This window comes from Salmo salar, chromosome 04 (assembly GCF_965601325.2).
Source record: "Salmo salar chromosome 04, fSalSal1, whole genome shotgun sequence".
NCBI classification, from domain to species: domain Eukaryota; kingdom Metazoa; phylum Chordata; class Actinopteri; order Salmoniformes; family Salmonidae; genus Salmo; species Salmo salar.
The window spans coordinates 9,596,607-9,619,268 of NC_138294.1; the positions used below are offsets into that span (position 1 = coordinate 9,596,607).

Here is a 22,662-nt window from a genome sequence, read left to right on the forward strand (position 1 = left end):
GAGGGAGGGAGGGGAGATGGAGGGAGGGAGCGGAAAAGGATGGAGCTAGGGAAGGAGGGAGGGGAGATGGAGGGAGGGAGCGGAGAAGGATGGAGCTAGGGAAGGAGGGAGGGAGGGGAGATGGAGGGAGGGAGCGGAGCGGAGAAGGATGGAGCTAGGGAAGGAGGGAGGGGAGATGGAGGGAGTGAGGGAGGGAGCGGAGAAGGATGGAGCTAGGGAAGGAGGGAGGGAGGGGAGATGGAGGGAGTGAGGGGGGAGGGGAGAAGGATGGAGCTAGGGAAGGAGGGAGGGAGGGGAGATGGAGGGAGTGAGGGGGGAGGGGAGAAGGATGGAGCTAGGGAGGGAGGGGGGAGGGAGCGGAGAAGGATGGAGCTAGGGAGGGAGGGGGGAGGGAGCGGAGAAGGATGGAGCTAGGGAGGGAGGGGGGAGGGAGCGGAGAAGGATGGAGCTAGGGAGGGAGGGATTGAAAGAGGGGGATTAACTGTTTTTGAGCCTGATTGAATGGAGTGATTTAATTTGTTTACTTTGTCACTCATCCCAGTAAAAATCGGTTGACCTTTTCGATACCAAAACAACATCTATCTTTCTCAAAAAAATAGTTGGTTCAGATATCTAGAGTTTACAGAGAGTGACATGAGCGAAAGTGTTAGACAGGCAACAGAGGGACAGGGTTAGACGGGCAACAGAGGGACAGGGTTAGACAGGCAACTGAGGGACAGGGTTAGACAGGCAACTGAGGGACAGGGTTAGACAGACAACAGATTGACAAAATTGGACAGGCAACTGAGGGACATGACTAGACAGTCAACAGAGAGAAAGGATTAGACAGGTAAAAGAGGGACAGGGTTAGACAGACAACAGAGGGATAAGGTAAGACAGGCAACAGAGGTACATGGTTAGACAGGGAGATACAGGGTTAGACAGAGAGGTACAGGGTTAGACAGAGAGGTACAGGGTTAGACAGAGAGGCACAGGGTTAGACAGAGAGGTACAGGACTAGACAGAGAGGTACAGGACTAGACAGAGAGGTACATGGTTAGACAGAGAGGTACAGGACTAGACAGAAAGGTACGGGGTTAGACAGAGAGGTACAGGGTTAGACAGAGAGGTACAAGGTTAGACAGAGATGTACAGGACTAGACAGAGAGGTACAGGGTTAGACAGAGAGGTACATGGTTAGACAGAGAGGTACAGGACTAGACAGAGAGGTACATGACTAGACAGAGAGGTACAGGACTAGACAGAGAGGTACATGGTTAGACAGAGAGGTACAGGGTTAGACAGAGAGGTACATGGTTAGACAGAGAGGTACAGAACTAGACAGAGAGGTACAGGACTAGACAGAGAGGTACAGGGTTAGACAGAGAGGTACAGGTTTAGACAGAGAGGTACAGGGTTAGACAGAGAGGTACAGGGTTAGACAGAGAGGTACAGGACTAGACAGAGAGGTACAGGGTTAGACAGAGAGGTACAGGACTAGACAGAGAGGTACGGGGTTAGACAGAGAGGTACAGGACTAGACAGAGAGGTACGGGGTTAGACAGAGAGGTACAGGGTTAGACAGAGAGGTACAGGACTAGACAGAGAGGTACAGGACTAGACAGAGAGGTACAGGGTTAGACAGAGAGGTACAGGGTTAGACAGAGAGGTACATGGTTAGACAGAGAGGTACAGGGTTAGACAGAGAGGTACAGGACTAGACAGAGAGGTACAGGGTTAGACAGAGAGGTACGGGGTTAGACAGAGAGGTACGGGGTTAGACAGAGAGGTACATGGTTAGACAGAGAGGCACAGGACTAGACAGAGTGGTACATGACTAGACAGAGAGGTACAAGACTAGACAGAGAGGTACAGGACTAGACAGAGAGGTACAGGACTAGACAGTGAGGTACATGGTTAGACAGAGAGGTACAGGGTTAGACAGAGAGGTACAGGGTTAGACAGAGAGGTACAAGACTAGACAGAGAGGTACAGGACTAGGCAGAGAGGTACAGGACTAGACAGAGAGGGACATGGTTAGACAGAGAGGTACAGGGTTAGACAGAGAGGTACAGGGTTAGACAGAGAGGTACAGGGTTAGACAGAGAGGTACAGGGTTAGACAGAGAGGTACAGGACTAGACAGAGAGGTACAGGACTAGACAGAGAGGTACGGGGTTAGACAGAGAGGTACAGGACTAGACAGAGAGGTACAGGACTAGACAGAGAGGTACGGGGTTAGACAGAGAGGTACATTACTAGACAGAGAGGTACGGGGTTAGACAGAGAGGTACATGGTTAGACAGAGAGGTACAGGGTTAGACAGAGAGGTACAGGGTTAGACAGAGAGGTACAGGGTTAGACAGAAAGGTACAGGACTAGACAGAGAGGTACAGGACTAGACAGAGAGGTACAGGGTTAGACAGAGAGGTACAGGACTAGACAGAGAGGTACACGACTAGACAGAGAGGTACACGACTAGATAGAGAGGTACAGGACTAGACAGAGAGGTACAGGACTAGACAGAGAGGTACAGGACTAGACAGAGAGGTAAAGGACTAGACAAAGAGGTACGGGGTTAGACAGAGAGGTACAAGACTAGACAGAGAGGTACAGGACTAGACAGAGAGGTACAGGACTGGACAGAGAGGTACATGGTTAGACAGAGAGGCACAGGACTAGACAGAGAGGTACATGGTTAGACAGAGAGGACAGGACTAGACAGAGAGGTACAGGACTAGACAGAGAGGTACAGGGTTAGACAGAGAGGTACAGGGTTAGACAGAGAGGTACAGGACTAGAACGAGAGGTTCAGGGTTAGACAGAGAGGTACATGGTTAGACAGAGAGGTACAGGACTAGACAGAGAGGTACATGGTTAGACAGAGAGGTACAGGACTAGACAGAGAGGTACAGGACTAGACAGAGAGGTACATGGTTAGACAGAGAGGTACAGGGTTAGACAGAGAGTTGCAGGACTAGACAGAGAGGTACAGGACTAGACAGAGAGGTACATGGTTAGACAGAGAGGTACAGGACTAGACAGAGAGGTACAGGACTAGACAGAGAGGTACAAGACAAGACAGAGAGGTACAAGACTAGACAGAGAGGTACAGGACTAGACAGAGAGGTACAGGACTAGACAGAGAGGCACAGGGTTAGACAGAGAGGTACAGGACTAGACAGAGAGGTACAGGAGTAGACAGAGAGGTACAGGACTAGACAGAGAGGTACAGGACTAGACAGAGAGGTACATGGTTAGACAGAGAGTTACAGGACTAGACAGAGAGGTACAGGACTAGACAGAGAGGTACAGGACTAGACAGAGAGGTACAGGACTAGACAGAGAGGTACAGGGTTAGACAGAGAGGTACAGGGTTAGACAGAGAGGTACAGGACTAGACAGAGAGGTACAGGACTAGACAGAGAGGTACAGGACTAGACAGAGAGGTACAGGGTTAGACAGAGAGGTACAGGGTTAGACAGAGAGGTACAGGACTAGACAGAGAGGTACAGGACTAGACAGAGAGGCACAGGGTTAGACAGAGAGGTACAGGACTAGACAGAGAGGTACAGGACTAGACAGAGAGGTACAGGACTAGACAGAGAGGTACAGGACTAGACAGAGAGGTACATGGTTAGACAGAGAGGTACAGGGTTAGACAGAGAGGTACAGGACTAGACAGAGAGGTACAGGACTAGACAGAGAGGCACAGGGTTAGACAGAGAGGTACAGGACTAGACAGAGAGGTACAGGACTAGACAGAGAGGTACAGGACTAGACAGAGAGGTACAGGACTAGACAGAGAGGTACATGGTTAGACAGAGAGGTACAGGACTAGACAGAGAGGTACAGGACTAGACAGAGAGGTACAGGACTAGACAGAGAGGTACTGGACTAGACAGAGAGGTACAGGACTAGACAGAGAGGTACAGGACTAGACAGAGAGGTACAGGGTTAGACAGGCAACAGAGGGATTCGACAGGCATCAGTTAACAACCATCCATTTTTATCAATGTCCCTGGTCTCCTCTCTCCCATAAGTATGGGACTGTGTCCTCAATGTGTAACCAGATAAAACATGTAGACTGTGTTTTCCAGCTAGCAGTCTGTGTACTGAGTAGTGTCGACAGACAACAGTTATGTAGGCTACTGCATATCAATGCCAATCATACACCTTGACACTGTGTCTTCTCTCTGCTCTCTCCTGTACCGAGCCATGACACCGTTTAATCAATGTCAAACCAAACATGTTATTTGTCACCAATCTCTGTGTCTCTCTTCTGTCTCCCTTCTCATTCTTCTCTTTCTCTAGCTATGAACCTGTGTACCAAACACAACGTTAACCCTCTCCCTTCTCTTTCTCTAGCTATGAACCTGTGTACCAAACACAACATTAACCCTCTCCCTTCTCTTTCTCTAGCTATGAACCTGTGAACCAAACACAACATTAACCCTCTCCCTTCTCTTTCTCTAGCTATGAACCTGTGTACCAAACACAACATTAACCCTCTCCCTTCTCTTTCTCTAGCTATGAACCTGTCTACCAAACACAACATTAACCCTCTCCCTTCTCTTTCTCTAGCTATGAACCTGTGTACCAAACACAACATTAACCCTCTCCCTTTCTCTAGCTATGAACTGTGTACCAAACACAACATTAACCCTCTCCCTTCTCTTTCTCTAGCTATGAACCTGTGTACCAAACACAACATTAACCCTCTCCCTTCTCTTTCTCTAGCTATGAACCTGTCTACCAAACACAACATTAACCCTCTCCCTTCTCTTTCTCTAGCTATGAACCTGTCTACCAAACACAACATTAACCCTCTCCCTTCTCTTTCTCTAGCTATGAACCTGGGTACCAAACACAACATTAACCCTCTCCCTTCTCTTTCTCTAGCTATGAACCTGTGTACCAAACACAACATTAACCCTCTCCCTTCTCTTTCTCTAGCTATGAACCTGTGTACCAAACACAACATTAACCCTCTCCCTTCTCTTTCTCTAGCTATGAACCTGTGTACCAAACACAACATTAACCCTCTCCCTTCTCTTTCCCTAGCTATGCGCCTATGCACTGAGGAGTGTCGTGTGTTGGGCCATTCTGACCAGTGCTGGATGCCTCCCCTGGCCCTCTCCCTGTCCTCCCCGGCCTCCTCCTCTGACTACCGCAGCAACATGTTTATCCCAGGGGAGGAGTCCTCTAACCAGCCCCCCCACCTCCTCGATGACGACCAGGCTTCCATCGACTCCTCGGAGCGCAGGAAGAGCTTCTCCACCTTCGGGAAGGAGTCTGGGAGTTCTGAGGAGGGAGGGGTCAGTGAAGGGAGTTCCTTGCTTTCGGAGATGAACGGAATCTTCCAGCGCCTGCTCCCGCCGTCACTGGACTCGTACGCCGAGTGCAACGAAAACAACGTCGCTGCCGCGGCAACGGAAAGAGTAAGTGGAAAGGGTGGCCACGCCAAGGTGCTGTTACCGGGCGGCAACAACACCAAAGGCCCCGCCTCCTACCCGGCGGGCGTGGCGGCGTGGGCGGCTAACACCCACTATCTCAACCCCGGAGGCGGCGCTGTTGGCCAAAGCCCATCAGGTCACAACACCAACAACCTCACCAACATGGCCGCCTCGTCCACCTCCTCTTCCTCCTCCAATCAGCCGCCACACCTAAGATGGCTGCCTGCCATGGAGGAGATCCCAGAAAACTATGAGGAGGATGAGCTGGAGAGTATGCTAGGGATGGGGTTCCTGGGGGGGAAGCAGCGCAGTGACAGCCACGATGACATGATGGACGCTAGTGAGTTGGTCACCGAGATTAATAAACTACTGCAGGACGTCAGGCAGACCTAGAGAGAAACGGAGAGAGAGAGGGAGAGAGAAAGAGAGAGAGAGGGAGGGAGAGGGAGGGGAGGGGGGGGAGGGAGGGGAGGAGAGAGACAGAGAGAAGGGAAGGGAGAGATAGCGGAGAAATGCTCTTTTGGACACCCTATAAACTAACAAGTCTTAAGAGTCCTTGTCCATATTTGGTCAGAGCTAGAGAGTTAGGAGAAACACTTAGTGACCGTTCAAACTGAAGTCATGCTACTGACTGTTCCATAGGTCTTCTCTGTGCCCAATGAGAGACCAAGGACCAGTAAACAGGAAATGAACTGATCCTATAGCACTGATGGTTTTTCTGGGATCTTAAGACGTTATTTAAACGTTGGTGAGACGTTTCAATGTTGTTTGGACGTTGTGGTTGGGCCACAGATCAACAAGGCTTGAACCAACGCCCAGAGACAATATTCTAAACTCCTTCATGTTTATAACAATGTGAAAGAACTATGAGAGATATTACTATGAACAGTGTTTGCATTTATAATGTACAGCCCACGTTACTGTGAAAAGAGATGCCCTCAAAATGTTTTGTCATATGTCTCCTTGTCATGTGAACTTTAATAACTGTGGTGTACATTGTGCATGTACAAACCCCTTTGTATTTTAAAAATACACACTTTTATACTCTCTCTTTCTATCTATATTTATATGTATGTTTGTACAGAAGAAAAACAAATGAAAAACAAATATTTTTTGATATTTTCCACTGCATCTATCATATATTATCAATCCATGTAGTTTTTTTTACTCCGTCGTTTTTTGTATTTTTTATTTTTGCGTAAATGATAAATATTTAATTATTGGTTATTGAAAGTGTGTGTATCAATCACAAGTCACCGTGGTGTAAGGTCGGCAGTGTGTGTCCCACGTCCAAAATGGCATCCTCTTCCCTAGAAGCCTAGAGTCCTAGTGCACTATCTAGAGAATGGGGTTCCATTTGGGATGTACCCTGTGTGTCTGTATGGTACCTGTCAGTGTATCAGTTTTCATTGTGACCAACGGATTGGACATAATAAAGCTGAAATCAATGAAGTGTCGAAGTCCCTATTACATTACAATGTCAGGTGACTCATTTATTCATCAACTGACACCCACTAATTATCTAGTCAAATAAATATTTCTCTCTCTCTCTCTCCCTACATCTCACCTCTCTCTCGCTCCCCCTTCTCTCTTTCTCTACCCCCCCTTTCTCTCTCTATCTCTCTCTCTCCCCCTCTAACCCTCTCTCTCTCTCTCTCTCTCTTTCTCTCTCCCTTCTCTCTTTCTCTATCTCCCCATTCTCTCTCTCTCTCTCTGACTCCATAAACAGAAGTGAATGAATTTTAAATCAACATTTGTATCCAAATGTGATCGAAGAAAGAGCTTCATGTGGAAATCAACACCAACTTCTCAGTCATACTTCTAGTTGCCCTTCTGAGTGTTGGCTCCTCCTACTGTCAAGTGTAGGTACTACAAGTCAAACAACAGTCAACCACAAGACCAGCTGCAATGGCAGCTTTACCTTACAGGTTCATATTCAAAACGCAACACATGGAATAGGGAAGGACTAGCTGATCTTCTCCAATAAGAAAAGCCCATTTTCTTATTCAGTTTCAAAATGTTTTGCTACGGTGTTTGCTAATGAATACACTCCAGATGTGAAGGGTTTGATGAAGACTCAATCTGACAGAGAGCAGAAGAAGACTTTCTATCTGTTGATTTTAAAATCATCACTTTACATTAAAATGCAGTCAGGGTTGATTTGGTTTTCTCACGCCGTCAAAAGGCGCATGTCTTTGAAAACATCCCACATGGTGGGTACAGCGGCTGTCAATTAACTAACGCATCAAGACATATCACATGATAATGACACACAACACACACAAAACAATGTCCCACGTCGTGAAATATCAAATTATAATGACAAACACACAACACAAAACACACACAACACAAAAACACAACACACACAAAACAATGTCCCACGTCGTGAAATATCAAATTATAATGACGACAACATTCATGCCATCTGGAAAGGCTAATTTCATTAACGAAAGAGGAGAAACACCTTCACGCAATTTCGCTAATAACCATACACATAGCTCACACACACACACACACACACACACACACACACACACACACACACACACACACAGATGCATGCAAACAAATTTTGAATTAAAAAAAGATAAAAACATAATTATTCAGTATTATTGCTCAGAGTCATAGACCCAATTAAAGCATTAGTCTCATTGTCACATATAGAAACACCACATGGCATCATGTCTCCTATATATAAATACTACATGGCATCCTGTCTCCTATATATAAATACTACATGGCATCCTGTCTCCTATATATAAAGACCACATGGCATCCTGTCTCCTATATATAAACACCACATGGCATCCTGTCTCCTATATATAAATACTACATGGCATCCTGTCTCCTATATATAAATACTACATGGCATCCTGTCTCCTATATATAAATACTACATGGCATCCTGTCTCCTATATATAAATACTACATGGCATCCTGTCTCCTATATATAAATACTACATGGCATCCTGTCTCCTATATATAAATACTACATGGTATCCTGTCTCCTATATATAAATACTACATGGTATCCTGTCTCCTATATATAAATACTACATGGCATCCTGTCTCCTATATATAAAGACCACATGGCATCCTGTCTCCTATATATAAATACTACATGGCATCCTGTCTCCTATATATAAAGACCACATGGCATCCTGTCTCCTATATATAAATACTACATGGCATCCTGTCTCCTATATATAAATACTACATGGCATCCTGTCTCCTATATATAAATACTACATGGCATCCTATCTCCTATATATAAATACTACATGGCATCCTGTCTCCTATATATAAATACTACATGTCATCCTGTCTCCTATATATAAATACTACATGGCATCCTGTCTCCTATATATAAAGACCACATGGCATCATGTCTCCTATATATAAATACCTAATGGAATCCTGTCTCCTATATATAAATACTACATGGCATCCTGTCTCCTATATATAAATACTACATGGTATCCTGTCTCCTATATATAAAGACCACATGGCATCCTGTCTCCTATATATAAATACCTAATGGAATCCTGTCTCCTATATATAAATACTACATGGTATCCTGGCTCCTATATATAAAGACTACATACCATCCTGTCTCCTATATATAAATACTACATGGCATCCTGTCTTCTATATATAAATACTACATGGCATCCTGTCTCCTATATATAAAGACCACATGGCATCCTGTCTCCTATATATAAATACTACATGGCATCCTGTCTCCTATATATAAATACTACATGGCATCCTGTCTCCTATATATAAATACTACGTGTCATCCTGTCTCCTATATATAAATACTACATGGCATCCTGTCTCCTATATATAAATACTACATGGCATCCTGTCTCCTATAAATGAAGACCACATGGTATCCTGTCTCCTATATATAAAGACCACATGGCATCCTGTCTCCTATATATAAATACTACATGGTATCCTGTCTCCTATATATAAATACTACATATAATCCTGTCTCCTATATATAAAGACCACATTGCATCCTGTCTCCTATATATAAATACTACATGGCATCCTGTCTCCTATATATAAATACTACATGGCATCCTGTCTCCTATATATAAATACTACATATAATCCTGTCTCCTATATATAAATACTACATGGTATCCTGTCTCCTATATATAAATACTACATATAATCCTGTCTCCTATATATAAAGACCACATGGCATCCTGTCTCCTATATATAAATACTACATATAATCCTGTCTCCTATATATAAATACTACATGGCATCCTGTCTCCTATATATAAATACTACATATAATCCTGTCTCCTATATATAAAGAACACATATATAAAGACCACATGGCATCCTGTCTCCTATATATAAATACTACATGGCATCCTGTCTCCTATATATAAAGACCACATGGCATCCTGTCTCCTATATATAAATACTACATGGCATCCTGTCTCCTATATATAAATACTACAATTCATCCTGTCTCCTATATATAAATACTACATGGCATCCTGTCTCCTATATATAAATACTGCATGGCATCCTGTCTCCTATATATAAATACTACATGGCATCCTGTCTCCTATATATAAATACTACATGTCATCCTGTCTCCTATATATAAATACTACATGTCATCCTGTCTCCTATATATAAAGACCACATGGCATCCTGTCTCCTATATATAAATACCTAATGGAATCCTGTCTCCTATATATAAATACTACATGGCATCCTGTCTCCTATATATAAATACTACATGGTATCCTGTCTCCTATATATAAAGACCACATGGCATCCTGTCTCCTATATATAAATACCTAATGGAATCCTGTCTCCTATATATAAATACAACATGGTATCCTGTCTCCTATATATAAAGACTACATACCATCCTGTCTCCTATATATAAATACTACATGGCATCCTGTCTCCTATATATAAATACTACATGGCATCCTGTCTCCTATATATAAAGACCACATGGCATCCTGTCTCCTATATATAAATACTACATGGCATCCTGTCTCCTATATATAAATACTACATTGCATCCTGTCTCCTATATATAAATACTACATGGCATCCTGTCTCCTATATATAAATACTACATGGTATCCTGTCTCCTATATATAAATACTACATATAATCCTGTCTCCTATATATAAAGACCACATGGCATCCTGTCTCCTATATATAAATACTACATATAATCCTGTCTCCTATATATAAATACTACATTTCATCCTGTCTCCTATATATAAATACTACATATAATCCTGTCTCCTATATATAAAGACCACATGGCATCCTGTCTCCTATATATAAATACTACATATAATCCTGTCTCCTATATATAAATACTACATGGCATCCTGTCTCCTATATATAAATACTACATATAATCCTGTCTCCTATATATAAAGACCACATATATAAAGACCACATGGCATCCTGTCTCCTATATATAAATACTACATGGCATCCTGTCTCCTATATATAAAGACCACATGGCATCCTGTATCCTATATATAAATACTACATGGCATCCTGTCTCCTATATATAAATACTACAATCCATCCTGTCTCCTATATATAAATACTACATGGCATCCTGTCTCCTATATATAAATACTGCATGGCATCCTGTCTCCTATATATAAATACTACATGGCATCCTGTCTCCTATATATAAATACTACATGGTATCCTGTCTCCTATATATAAAGACCACATGCATCCTGTCTCCTATATATAAATACTACATGGCATCCTGTCTCCTATATATAAATACTACATGGCATCCTGTCTCCTATAAATGAAGACCACATGGTATCCTGTCTCCTATCTATAAAGACCACATGGCATCCTGTCTCCTATATATAAATACTACATGGTATCCTGTCTCCTATATATAAATACTACATGGTATCCTGTCTTCTATATATAAATACTACATGGCATCCTGTCTCCTATATATAAATACTACATGGCATCCTGTCTCCTATATATAAATACTACATGGCATCCTGTCTCCTATATATAAAGACCACATGGCATCCTGTCTCCTATATATAAATACTACATGGCATCCTGTCTCCTATATATAAATACTACAATTCATCCTGTCTCCTATATATAAATACTACATGGCATCCTGTCTCCTATATATAAATACTGCATGGCATCCTGTCTCCTATATATAAATACTACATGGCATCCTGTCTCCTATATATAAATACTACATGTCATCCTGTCTCCTATATATAAATACTACATGTCATCCTGTCTCCTATATATAAAGACCACATGGCATCCTGTCTCCTATATATAAATACCTAATGGAATCCTGTCTCCTATATATAAATACTACATGGCATCCTGTCTCCTATATATAAATACTACATGGTATCCTGTCTCCTATATATAAAGACCACATGGCATCCTGTCTCCTATATATAAATACTACATATAATCCTGTCTCCTATATATAAAGACCACATGGCATCCTGTCTCCTATATATAAATACTACATGGCATCCTGTCTCCTATATATAAATACTACAATTCATCCTGTCTCCTATATATAAATACTACATGGCATCCTGTCTCCTATATATAAATACTGCATGGCATCCTGTCTCCTATATATAAATACTACATGGCATCCTGTCTCCTATATATAAATACTACATGTCATCCTGTCTCCTATATATAAATACTACATGTCATCCTGTCTCCTATATATAGACCACATGGCATCCTGTCTCCTATATATAAATACCTAATGGAATCCTGTCTCCTATATATAAATACTACATGGCATCCTGTCTCCTATATATAAATACTACATGGTATCCTGTCTCCTATATATAAAGACCACATGGCATCCTGTCTCCTATATATAAATACTACATATAATCCTGTCTCCTATATATAAATACTACATTGCATCCTGTCTCCTATATATAAATACTACATATAATCCTGTCTCCTATATATAAAGACCACATGGCATCCTGTCTCCTATATATAAATACTACATATAATCCTGTCTCCTATATATAAATACTACATGGCATCCTGTCTCCTATATATAAATACTACATATAATCCTGTCTCCTATATATAAAGACCACATATATAAAGACCACATGGCATCCTGTCTCCTATATATAAATACTACATGGCATCCTGTCTCCTATATATAAAGACCACATGGCATCCTGTATCCTATATATAAATACTACATGGCATCCTGTCTCCTATATATAAATACTACAATTCATCCTGTCTCCTATATATAAATACTACATGGCATCCTGTCTCCTATATATAAATACTGCATGGCATCCTGTCTCCTATATATAAATACTACATGGCATCCTGTCTCCTATATATAAATACTACATGGTATCCTGTCTCCTATATATAAAGACCACATGGCATCCTGTCTCCTATATATAAATACCTACATGGAATCCTGTCTCCTATATATAAATACTACATGGTATCCTGTCTCCTATATATAAAGACTACATACCATCCTGTCTCCTATATATAAATACTACATGGCATCCTGTCTCCTATATATAAATACTACATGGCATCCTGTCTCCTATATATAAAGACCACATGGCATCCTGTCTCCTATATATAAATACTACATGGCATCCTGTCTCCTATATATAAATACTACATTTCATCCTGTCTCCTATATATAAATACTACATGGCATCCTGTCTCCTATATATAAATACTACATGGTATCCTGTCTCCTATATATAAATACTACATATAATCCTGTCTCCTATATATAAAGACCACATGGCATCCTGTCTCCTATATATAAATACTACATATAATCCTGTCTCCTATATATAAATACTACATGTCATCCTGTCTCCTATATATAAATACTACATATAATCCTGTCTCCTATATATAAAGACCACATGGCATCCTGTCTCCTATATATAAATTCTACATTTAATCCTGTCTCCTATATATAAATACTACATGGCATCCTGTCTCCTATATATAAATACTACATATAATCCTGTCTCCTATATATAAAGACCACATATATAAAGACCACATGGCATCCTGTCTCCTATATATAAATACTACATGGCATCCTGTCTCCTATATATAAAGACCACATGGCATCCTGTCTCCTATATATAAATACTACATGGCATCCTGTCTCCTATATATAAATACTACAATTCATCCTTTCTCCTATATATAAATACTACATGGCATCCTGTCTCCTATATATAAATACTGCATGGCATCCTGTCTCCTATATATAAATACTACATGGCATCCCGTCTCCTATATATAAATACTACATGTCATCCTGTCTCCTATATATAAATACTACATGGCATCCTGTCTCCTATATATAAAGACCACATGGCATCCTGTCTCCTATATATAAATACCTAATGGAATTCTGTCTCCTATATATAAATACTACATGGCATCCTGTCTCCTATATATAAATACTACATGGTATCCTGTCTCCTATATATAAAGACCACATTGCATCCTGTCTCCTATATATAAATACCTAATGGAATCCTGTCTCCTATATATAAATACTACATGGTATCCTGTCTCCTATATATAAAGACTACATACCATCCTGTCTCCTATATATAAATACTACATGGCATCCTGTCTCCTATATATAAATACTACATGGCATCCTGTCTCCTATATATAAAGACCACATGGCATCCTGTCTCCTATATATAAATACTACATGGCATCCTGTCTCCTATATATAAATACTACATGGCATCCTGTCTCCTATATATAAATACTACATGGCATCCTGTCTCCTATATATAAATACTACATGGCATCCTGTCTCCTATATATAAATACTACATGGCATCCTGTCTCCTATAAATGAAGACCACATGGTATCCTGTCTCCTATATATAAAGACCACATGGCATCATGTCTCCTATATATAAATACTACATGGTATCCTGTCTCCTATATATAAATACTACATATAATCCTGTCTCCTATATATAAAGACCACATGGCATCCTGTCTCCTATATATAAATACTACATGGCATCCTGTCTCCTATATATAAATACTACATGGCATCCTGTCTCCTATATATAAATACTACATATAATCCTGTCTCCTATATATAAATACTACATGGTATCCTGTCTCCTATATATAAATACTACATATAATCCTGTCTCCTATATATAAAGACCACATGGCATCCTGTCTCCTATATATAAATACTACATATAATCCTGTCTCCTATATATAAATACTACGTTTTATCCTGTCTCCTATATATAAATACTACATATAATCCTGTCTCCTATATATAAAGACCACATATATAAAGACCACATGGCATCCTGTCTCCTATATATAAATACTACATGGCATCCTGTCTCCTATATATGAAGTCCACATGGCATCCTGTCTCCTATATATAAATACTACATGGCATCCTGTCTCCTATATATAAATACTACATGCCATCCTGTCTCCTATATATAAATACTACATGGCATCCTGTCTCCTATATATAAATACTACATGGCATCCTGTCTCCTATATATAAATACTACATGGCATCCTGTCTCCTATATATAAATACTACATGTCATCCTGTCTCCTATATATAAATACTACAACGCATCCTGTCTCCTATATATAAAGACCACATGGCATCCTGTCTCCTATATATAAATACCTAATGGAATCCTGTCTCCTATATATAGATACTACATGGCATCCTGTCTCCTATATATAAATACTACATGGTATCCTGTCTCCTATATATAAAGACCACATGGCATCCTGTCTCCTATATATAAATATCTAATGGAATCCTGTCTCCTATATATAAATACTACATGGTATCCTGTCTCCTATATATAAAGACTACATACCATCCTGTCTCCTATATATAAATACTACATGGCATCCTGTCTCCTATATATAAATACTACATGGCATCCTGTCTCCTATATATAAAGACCACATCGCATCCTGTCTCCTATATATAAATACTACATGGCATCCTGTCTCCTATATATAAATACTACATGGCATCCTGTCTCCTATATATAAATACTACATGGCATCCTGTCTCCTATATATAAATACTACATGGCATCCTGTCTCCTATATATAAATACTACATGGCATCCTGTCTCCTATAAATGAAGACCACATGGTATCCTGTCTCCTATATATAAAGACCACATGCCATCCTGTCTCCTATATATAAATACTACATGGTATCCTGTCTCCTATATTTAAATACTACATATAATCCTGTCTCCTATATATAAAGACCACATGCCATCCTGTCTCCTATATATAAATACTACATGGCATCCTGTCTCCTATATATAAAGACCACATCGCATCCTGTATCCTATATATAAATACTACATGGCATCCTGTCTCCTATATATAAATACTACATGGCATCCTGTCTCCTATATATAAATACTACATATAATCCTGTCTCCTATATACAAATACTACATGGTATCCTGTCTCCTATATATAAATACTACATATAATCCTGTCTCCTATATATAAAGACCACATGGCATCCTGTCTCCTATATATAAATACTACATGGCATCCTGTCTCCTATATATAAATACTACAATGCATCCTGTCTCCTATATATAAAGACCACATGGCATCCTGTCTCCTATATATAAATACCTAATGGAATCCTGTCTCCTATATATAAATACTACATGGCATCCTGTCTCCTATATATAAATACTACATGGTATCCTGTCTCCTATATATAAAGACCACATGGCATCCTGTCTCCTATATATAAATACCTAATGGAATCCTGTCTCCTATATATAAATACTACATGGTATCCTGTCTCCTATATATAAAGACTACATACCATCCTGTCTCCTATATATAAATACTACATGGCATCCTGTCTTCTATATATAAATACTACATGGCATCCTGTCTCCTATATATAAAGACCACATGGCATCCTGTCTCCTATATATAAATACTACATGGCATCCTGTCTCCTATATATAAATACTACATGGTATCCTGTCTCCTATATATAAATACTACATGTCATCCTGTCTCCTATATATAAATACTACATGGCATCCTGTCTCCTATATATAAAGACCACATGGCATCCTGTCTCCTATATATAAATACTACATGGTATCCTGTCTCCTATATATAAATACTACATATAATCCTGTCTCCTATATATAAAGACCACATTTCATCCTGTCTCCTATATATAAATACTACATGGCATCCTGTCTCCTATATATAAATACTACATGGCATCCTGTCTCCTATATATAAATACTACATATAATCCTGTCTCCTATATATAAATACTACATGGTATCCTGTCTCCTATATATAAATACTACATATAATCCTGTCTCCTATATATAAAGACCACATGGCATCCTGTCTCCTATATATAAATACTACATATAATCCTGTCTCCTATATATAAATACTACATGGCATCCTGTCTCCTATATATAAATACTACATATAATCCTGTCTCCTATATATAAAGACCACATATATAAAGACCCCATGGCATCCTGTCTCCTATATATAAATACTACATGGCATCCTGTCTCCTATATATAAAGACCACATGGCATCCTGTCTCCTATATATAAATACTACATGGCATCCTGTCTCCTATATATAAATACTACAATTCATCCTGTCTCCTATATATAAATATTACATGGCATCCTGTCTCCTATATATAAATACTACATGTTATCCTGTCTCCTATATATAAAGACCACATCGCATCCTGTCTCCTATATATAAATACTACATGGCATCCTGTCTCCTATATATAAATACTACATGGCATCCTGTCTCCTATATATAAAGACCACATGGCATCCTGTCTCCTATATATAAATACTACATGGCATCCTGTCTCCTATATATAAATACTACATGGTATCCTGTCTCCTATATATAAATACTACATGGTATCCTGTCTCCTATATATAAATACTACATGGCATCCTGTCTCCTATATATAAAGACCACATGGCATCCTGTCTCCTATATATAAATACTACATGGCATCCTGTCTCCTATATATAAAGACCACATGGCATCCTGTCTCCTATATATAAATACTACATGGCATACTGTCTCCTATATATAAATACTACATGGCATCCTGTCTCCTATATATAAATACTACATGGCATCCTATCTCCTATATATAAATACTACATGGCATCCTGTCTCCTATATATAAATACTACATGTCATCCTGTCTCCTATATATAAATACTACATGGCATCCTGTCTCCTATATATAAAGACCACATGGCATCATGTCTCCTATATATAAATACCTAATGGAATCCTGTCTCCTATATATAAATACTACATGGCATCCTGTCTCCTATATATAAATACTACATGGTATCCTGTCTCCTATATATAAAGACCACATGGCATCCTGTCTCCTATATATAAATACCTAATGGAATCCTGTCTCCTATATATAAATACTACATGGTATCCTGTCTCCTATATATAAAGACTACATACCATCCTGTCTCCTATATATAAATACTACATGGCATCCTGTCTTCTATATATAAATACTACATGGCATCCTGTCTCCTATATATAAAGACCACATGGCATCCTGTCTCCTATATATAAATACTACATGGCATCCTGTCTCCTATATATAAATACTACATGGCATCCTGTCTCCTATATATAAATACTACATGTCATCCTGTCTCCTATATATAAATACTACATGGCATCCTGTCTCCTATATATAAATACTACATGGCATCCTGTCTCCTATAAATGAAGACCACATGGTATCCTGTCTCCTATATATAAAGACCACATGGCATCCTGTCTCCTATATATAAATACTACATGGTATCCTGTCTCCTATATATAAATACTACATATAATCCTGTCTCCTATATATAAAGACCACATTTCATCCTGTCTCCTATATATAAATACTACATGGCATCCTGTCTCCTATATATAAATACTACATGGCATCCTGTCTCCTATATATAAATACTACATATAATCCTGTCTCCTATATATAAATACTACATGGTATCCTGTCTCCTATATATAAATACTACATATAATCCTGTCTCCTATATATAAAGACCACATGGCATCCTGTCTCCTATATATAAATACTACATATAATCCTGTCTCCTATATATAAATACTACATGGCATCCTGTCTCCTATATATAAATACTACATATAATCCTGTCTCCTATATATAAAGACCACATATATAAAGACCACATGGCATCCTGTCTCCTATATATAAATACTACATGGCATCCTGTCTCCTATATATAAAGACCACATGGCATCCTGTCTCCTATATATAAATACTACATGGCATCCTGTCTCCTATATATAAATACTACAATTCATCCTGTCTCCTATATATAAATATTACATGGCATCCTGTCTCCTATATATAAATACTGCATGGCATCCTGTCTCCTATATATAAATACTACATGGCATCCTGTCTCCTATATATAAATACTACATGTCATCCTGTCTCCTATATATAAATACTACATGTCATCCTGTCTCCTATATATAAAGACCACATGGCATCCTGTCTCCTATATATAAATACCTAATGGAATCCTGTCTCCTATATATAAATACTACATGGCATCCTGTCTCCTATATATAAATACTACATGGTATCCTGTCTCCTATATATAAAGACAACATGGCATCCTGTCTCCTATATATAAATACCTAATGGAATCCTGTCTCCTATATATAAATACTACATGGTATCCTGTCTCCTATATATAAAGACTACATACCATCCTGTCTCCTATATATAAATACTACATGGCATCCTGTCTCCTATATATAAATACTACATGGCATCCTGTCTCCTATATATAAAGACCACATGGCATCCTGTCTCCTATATATAATTACTACATGGCATCCTGTCTCCTATATATAAATACTACATTGCATCCTGTCTCCTATATATAAATACTACATGGCATCCTGTCTCCTATATATAAATACTACATGGTATCCTGTCTCCTATATATAAATACTACATATAATCCTGTCTCCTATATATAAAGACCACATGGCATCCTGTCTCCTATATATAAATACTACATATAATCCTGTCTCCTATATATAAATACTACATGTCATCCTGTCTCCTATATATAAATACTACATATAATCCTGTCTCCTATATATAAAGACCACATGGCATCCTGTCTCCTATATATAAATACTACATATAATCCTGTCTCCTATATATAAATACTACATGGCATCCTGTCTCCTATATATAAATACTACATATAATCCTGTCTCCTATATATAAAGACCACATATATAAAGACCACATGGCATCCTGTCTCCTATATATAAATACTACATGGCATCCTGTCTCCTATATATAAAGACCACATGGCATCCTGTCTCCTATATATAAATACTACATGGCATCCTGTCTCCTATATATAAATACTACAATTCATCCTGTCTCCTATATATAAATACTACATGGCATCCTGTCTCCTATATATAAATACTGCATGGCATCCTGTCTCCTATATATAAATACTACATGGCATCCTGTCTCCTATATATAAATACTACATGTCATCCTGTCTCCTGTATATAAATACTACATGGCATCCTGTCTCCTATATATAAAGACCACATGGCATCCTGTCTCCTATATATAAATACCTAATGGAATCCTGTCTCCTATATATAAATACTACATGGCATCCTGTCTCCTATATATAAATACTACATGGTATCCTGTCTCCTATATATAAAGACCACATGGCATCCTGTCTCCTATATATAAATACCTAATGGAATCCTGTCTCCTATATATAAATACTACATGGTATCCTGTCTCCTATATATAAAGACCACATGGCATCCTGTCTCCTATATATAAATACTACATGGTATCCTGTCTCCTATATATAAATACTACATGGCATCCTGTCTCCTATATATAAATACTACATGGCATCCTGTCTCCTATATATAAATACTACATGCCATCCTGTCTCCTATATATAAATACTACATATAATCCTGTCTCCTATATATAAATACTACATGGTATCCTGTCTCCTATATATAAATACTACATATAATCCTGTCTCCTATATATAAAGACCACATGGCATCCTGTCTCCTATATATAAATACTACATATAATCCTGTCTCCTATATATAAATACTACGTGGCATCCTGTCTCCTATATATAAATACTACATATAATCCTTTCTCCTATATATAAAGACCACATATATAAAGACCACATGGCATCCTGTCTCCTATATATAAATACTACATGGCATCCTGTCTCCTATATATAAAGACCACATGGCATCCTGTCTCCTATATATAAATACCACATGGCATCCTGTCTCCTATATATAAATACTACATGGCATCCTGTCTCCTATATATAAATACTACATGGCATCCTGTCTCCTATATATAAATACTACATGGCATCCTGTCTCCTATATATAAATACTACATGTCATCCTGTCTCCTATATATAAATACTACATGGCATCCTGTCTCCTATATATAAAGACCACATGGCATCCTGTCTCCTATATATAAATACCTAATGGAATCCTGTCTCCTATATATAAATACTACATGGCATCCTGTCTCCTATATATAAATACTACATGGTATCCTGTCTCCTATATATAAAGACCACATGGCATCCTGTCTCCTATATATAAATACCTAATGGAATCCTGTCTCCTATATATAAATACTACATGGTATCCTGTCTCCTATATATAAAGACTACATACCATCCTGTCTCCTATATATAAATACTACATGGCATCCTGTCTCCTATATATAAATACTACATGGCATCCTGTCTCCTATATATAAAGACCACATCGCATCCTGTCTCCTATATATAAATACTACATGGCATCCTGTCTCCTATATATAAATACTACATGGCATCCTGTCTCCTATATATAAATACTACATGGCATCCTGTCTCCTATATATAAATACTACATGGCATCCTGTCTCCTATATATAAATACTACATGGCATCCTGTCTCCTATAAATGAAGACCACATGGTATCCTGTCTCCTATATATAAAGACCACATGGCATCCTGTCTCCTATATATAAATACTACATGGTATCCTGTCTCCTATATATAAATACTACATATAATCCTGTCTCCTATATATAAAGACCACATGGCATCCTGTCTCCTATATATAAATACTACATGGCATCCTGTCTCCTATATATAAATACTACATGGCATCCTGTCTCCTATATATAAATACTACATATAATCCTATCTCCTATATATAAATACTACATGGTATCCTGTCTTCTATATATAAATACTACATGGCATCCTGTCTCCTATATATAAATACTACATGGCATCCTGTCTCCTATATATAAATACTACATGGCATCCTGTCTCCTATATATAAAGACCACATGGCATCCTGTCTCCTATATATAAATACTACATGGCATCCTGTCTCCTATATATAAATACTACATGGCATCCTGTCTCCTATATATAAATACTACATGGCATCCTGTCTCCTATATATAAATACTACATGGTATCCTGTCTCCTATATATAAATACTACATATAATCCTGTCTCCTATATATAAAGACCACATGGCATCCTGTCTCCTATATATAAATACTACATATAATCCTGTCTCCTATATATAAATACTACGTTTCATCCTGTCTCCTAAATATAAATACTACATATAATCCTGTCTCCTATATATAAAGACCACATATATAAAGACCACATGGCATCCTGTCTCCTATATATAAATACTACATGGCATCCTGTCTCCTATATATGAAGACCACATGGCATCCTGTCTCCTATATATAAATACTACATGGCATCCTGTCTCCTATATATAAATACTACATGCCATCCTGTCTCCTATATATAAATACTACATGGCATCCTGTCTCCTTTATATAAATACTACATGGCATCCTGTCTCCTATATATAAATACTACATGGCATCCTGTCTCCTATATATAAATACTACATGTCATCCTGTCTCCTATATATAAATACTACAACG

At 38.6% G+C, this 22,662-nt stretch overlaps 1 protein-coding gene across 2 annotated transcripts in view; it reads left to right on the forward strand.

Annotated features, from left to right (window-relative positions):
- Positions 1-6,886, forward strand: part of LOC123742374 (protocadherin-18) — a 13,321-nt gene extending 6,435 nt beyond the window's left edge. For both annotated transcript variants that reach the window (XM_045716282.2, XM_082974062.1), the window contains exon 4: positions 5,043-6,886. In XM_045716282.2, the coding sequence (XP_045572238.2) occupies positions 5,043-5,827 (785 nt within the window). In that variant the 3' untranslated portion in view covers positions 5,828-6,886. The remainder of the gene's footprint in view (positions 1-5,042) is intronic.
- The last annotated feature ends 15,776 nt before the right edge of the window (positions 6,887-22,662 follow it).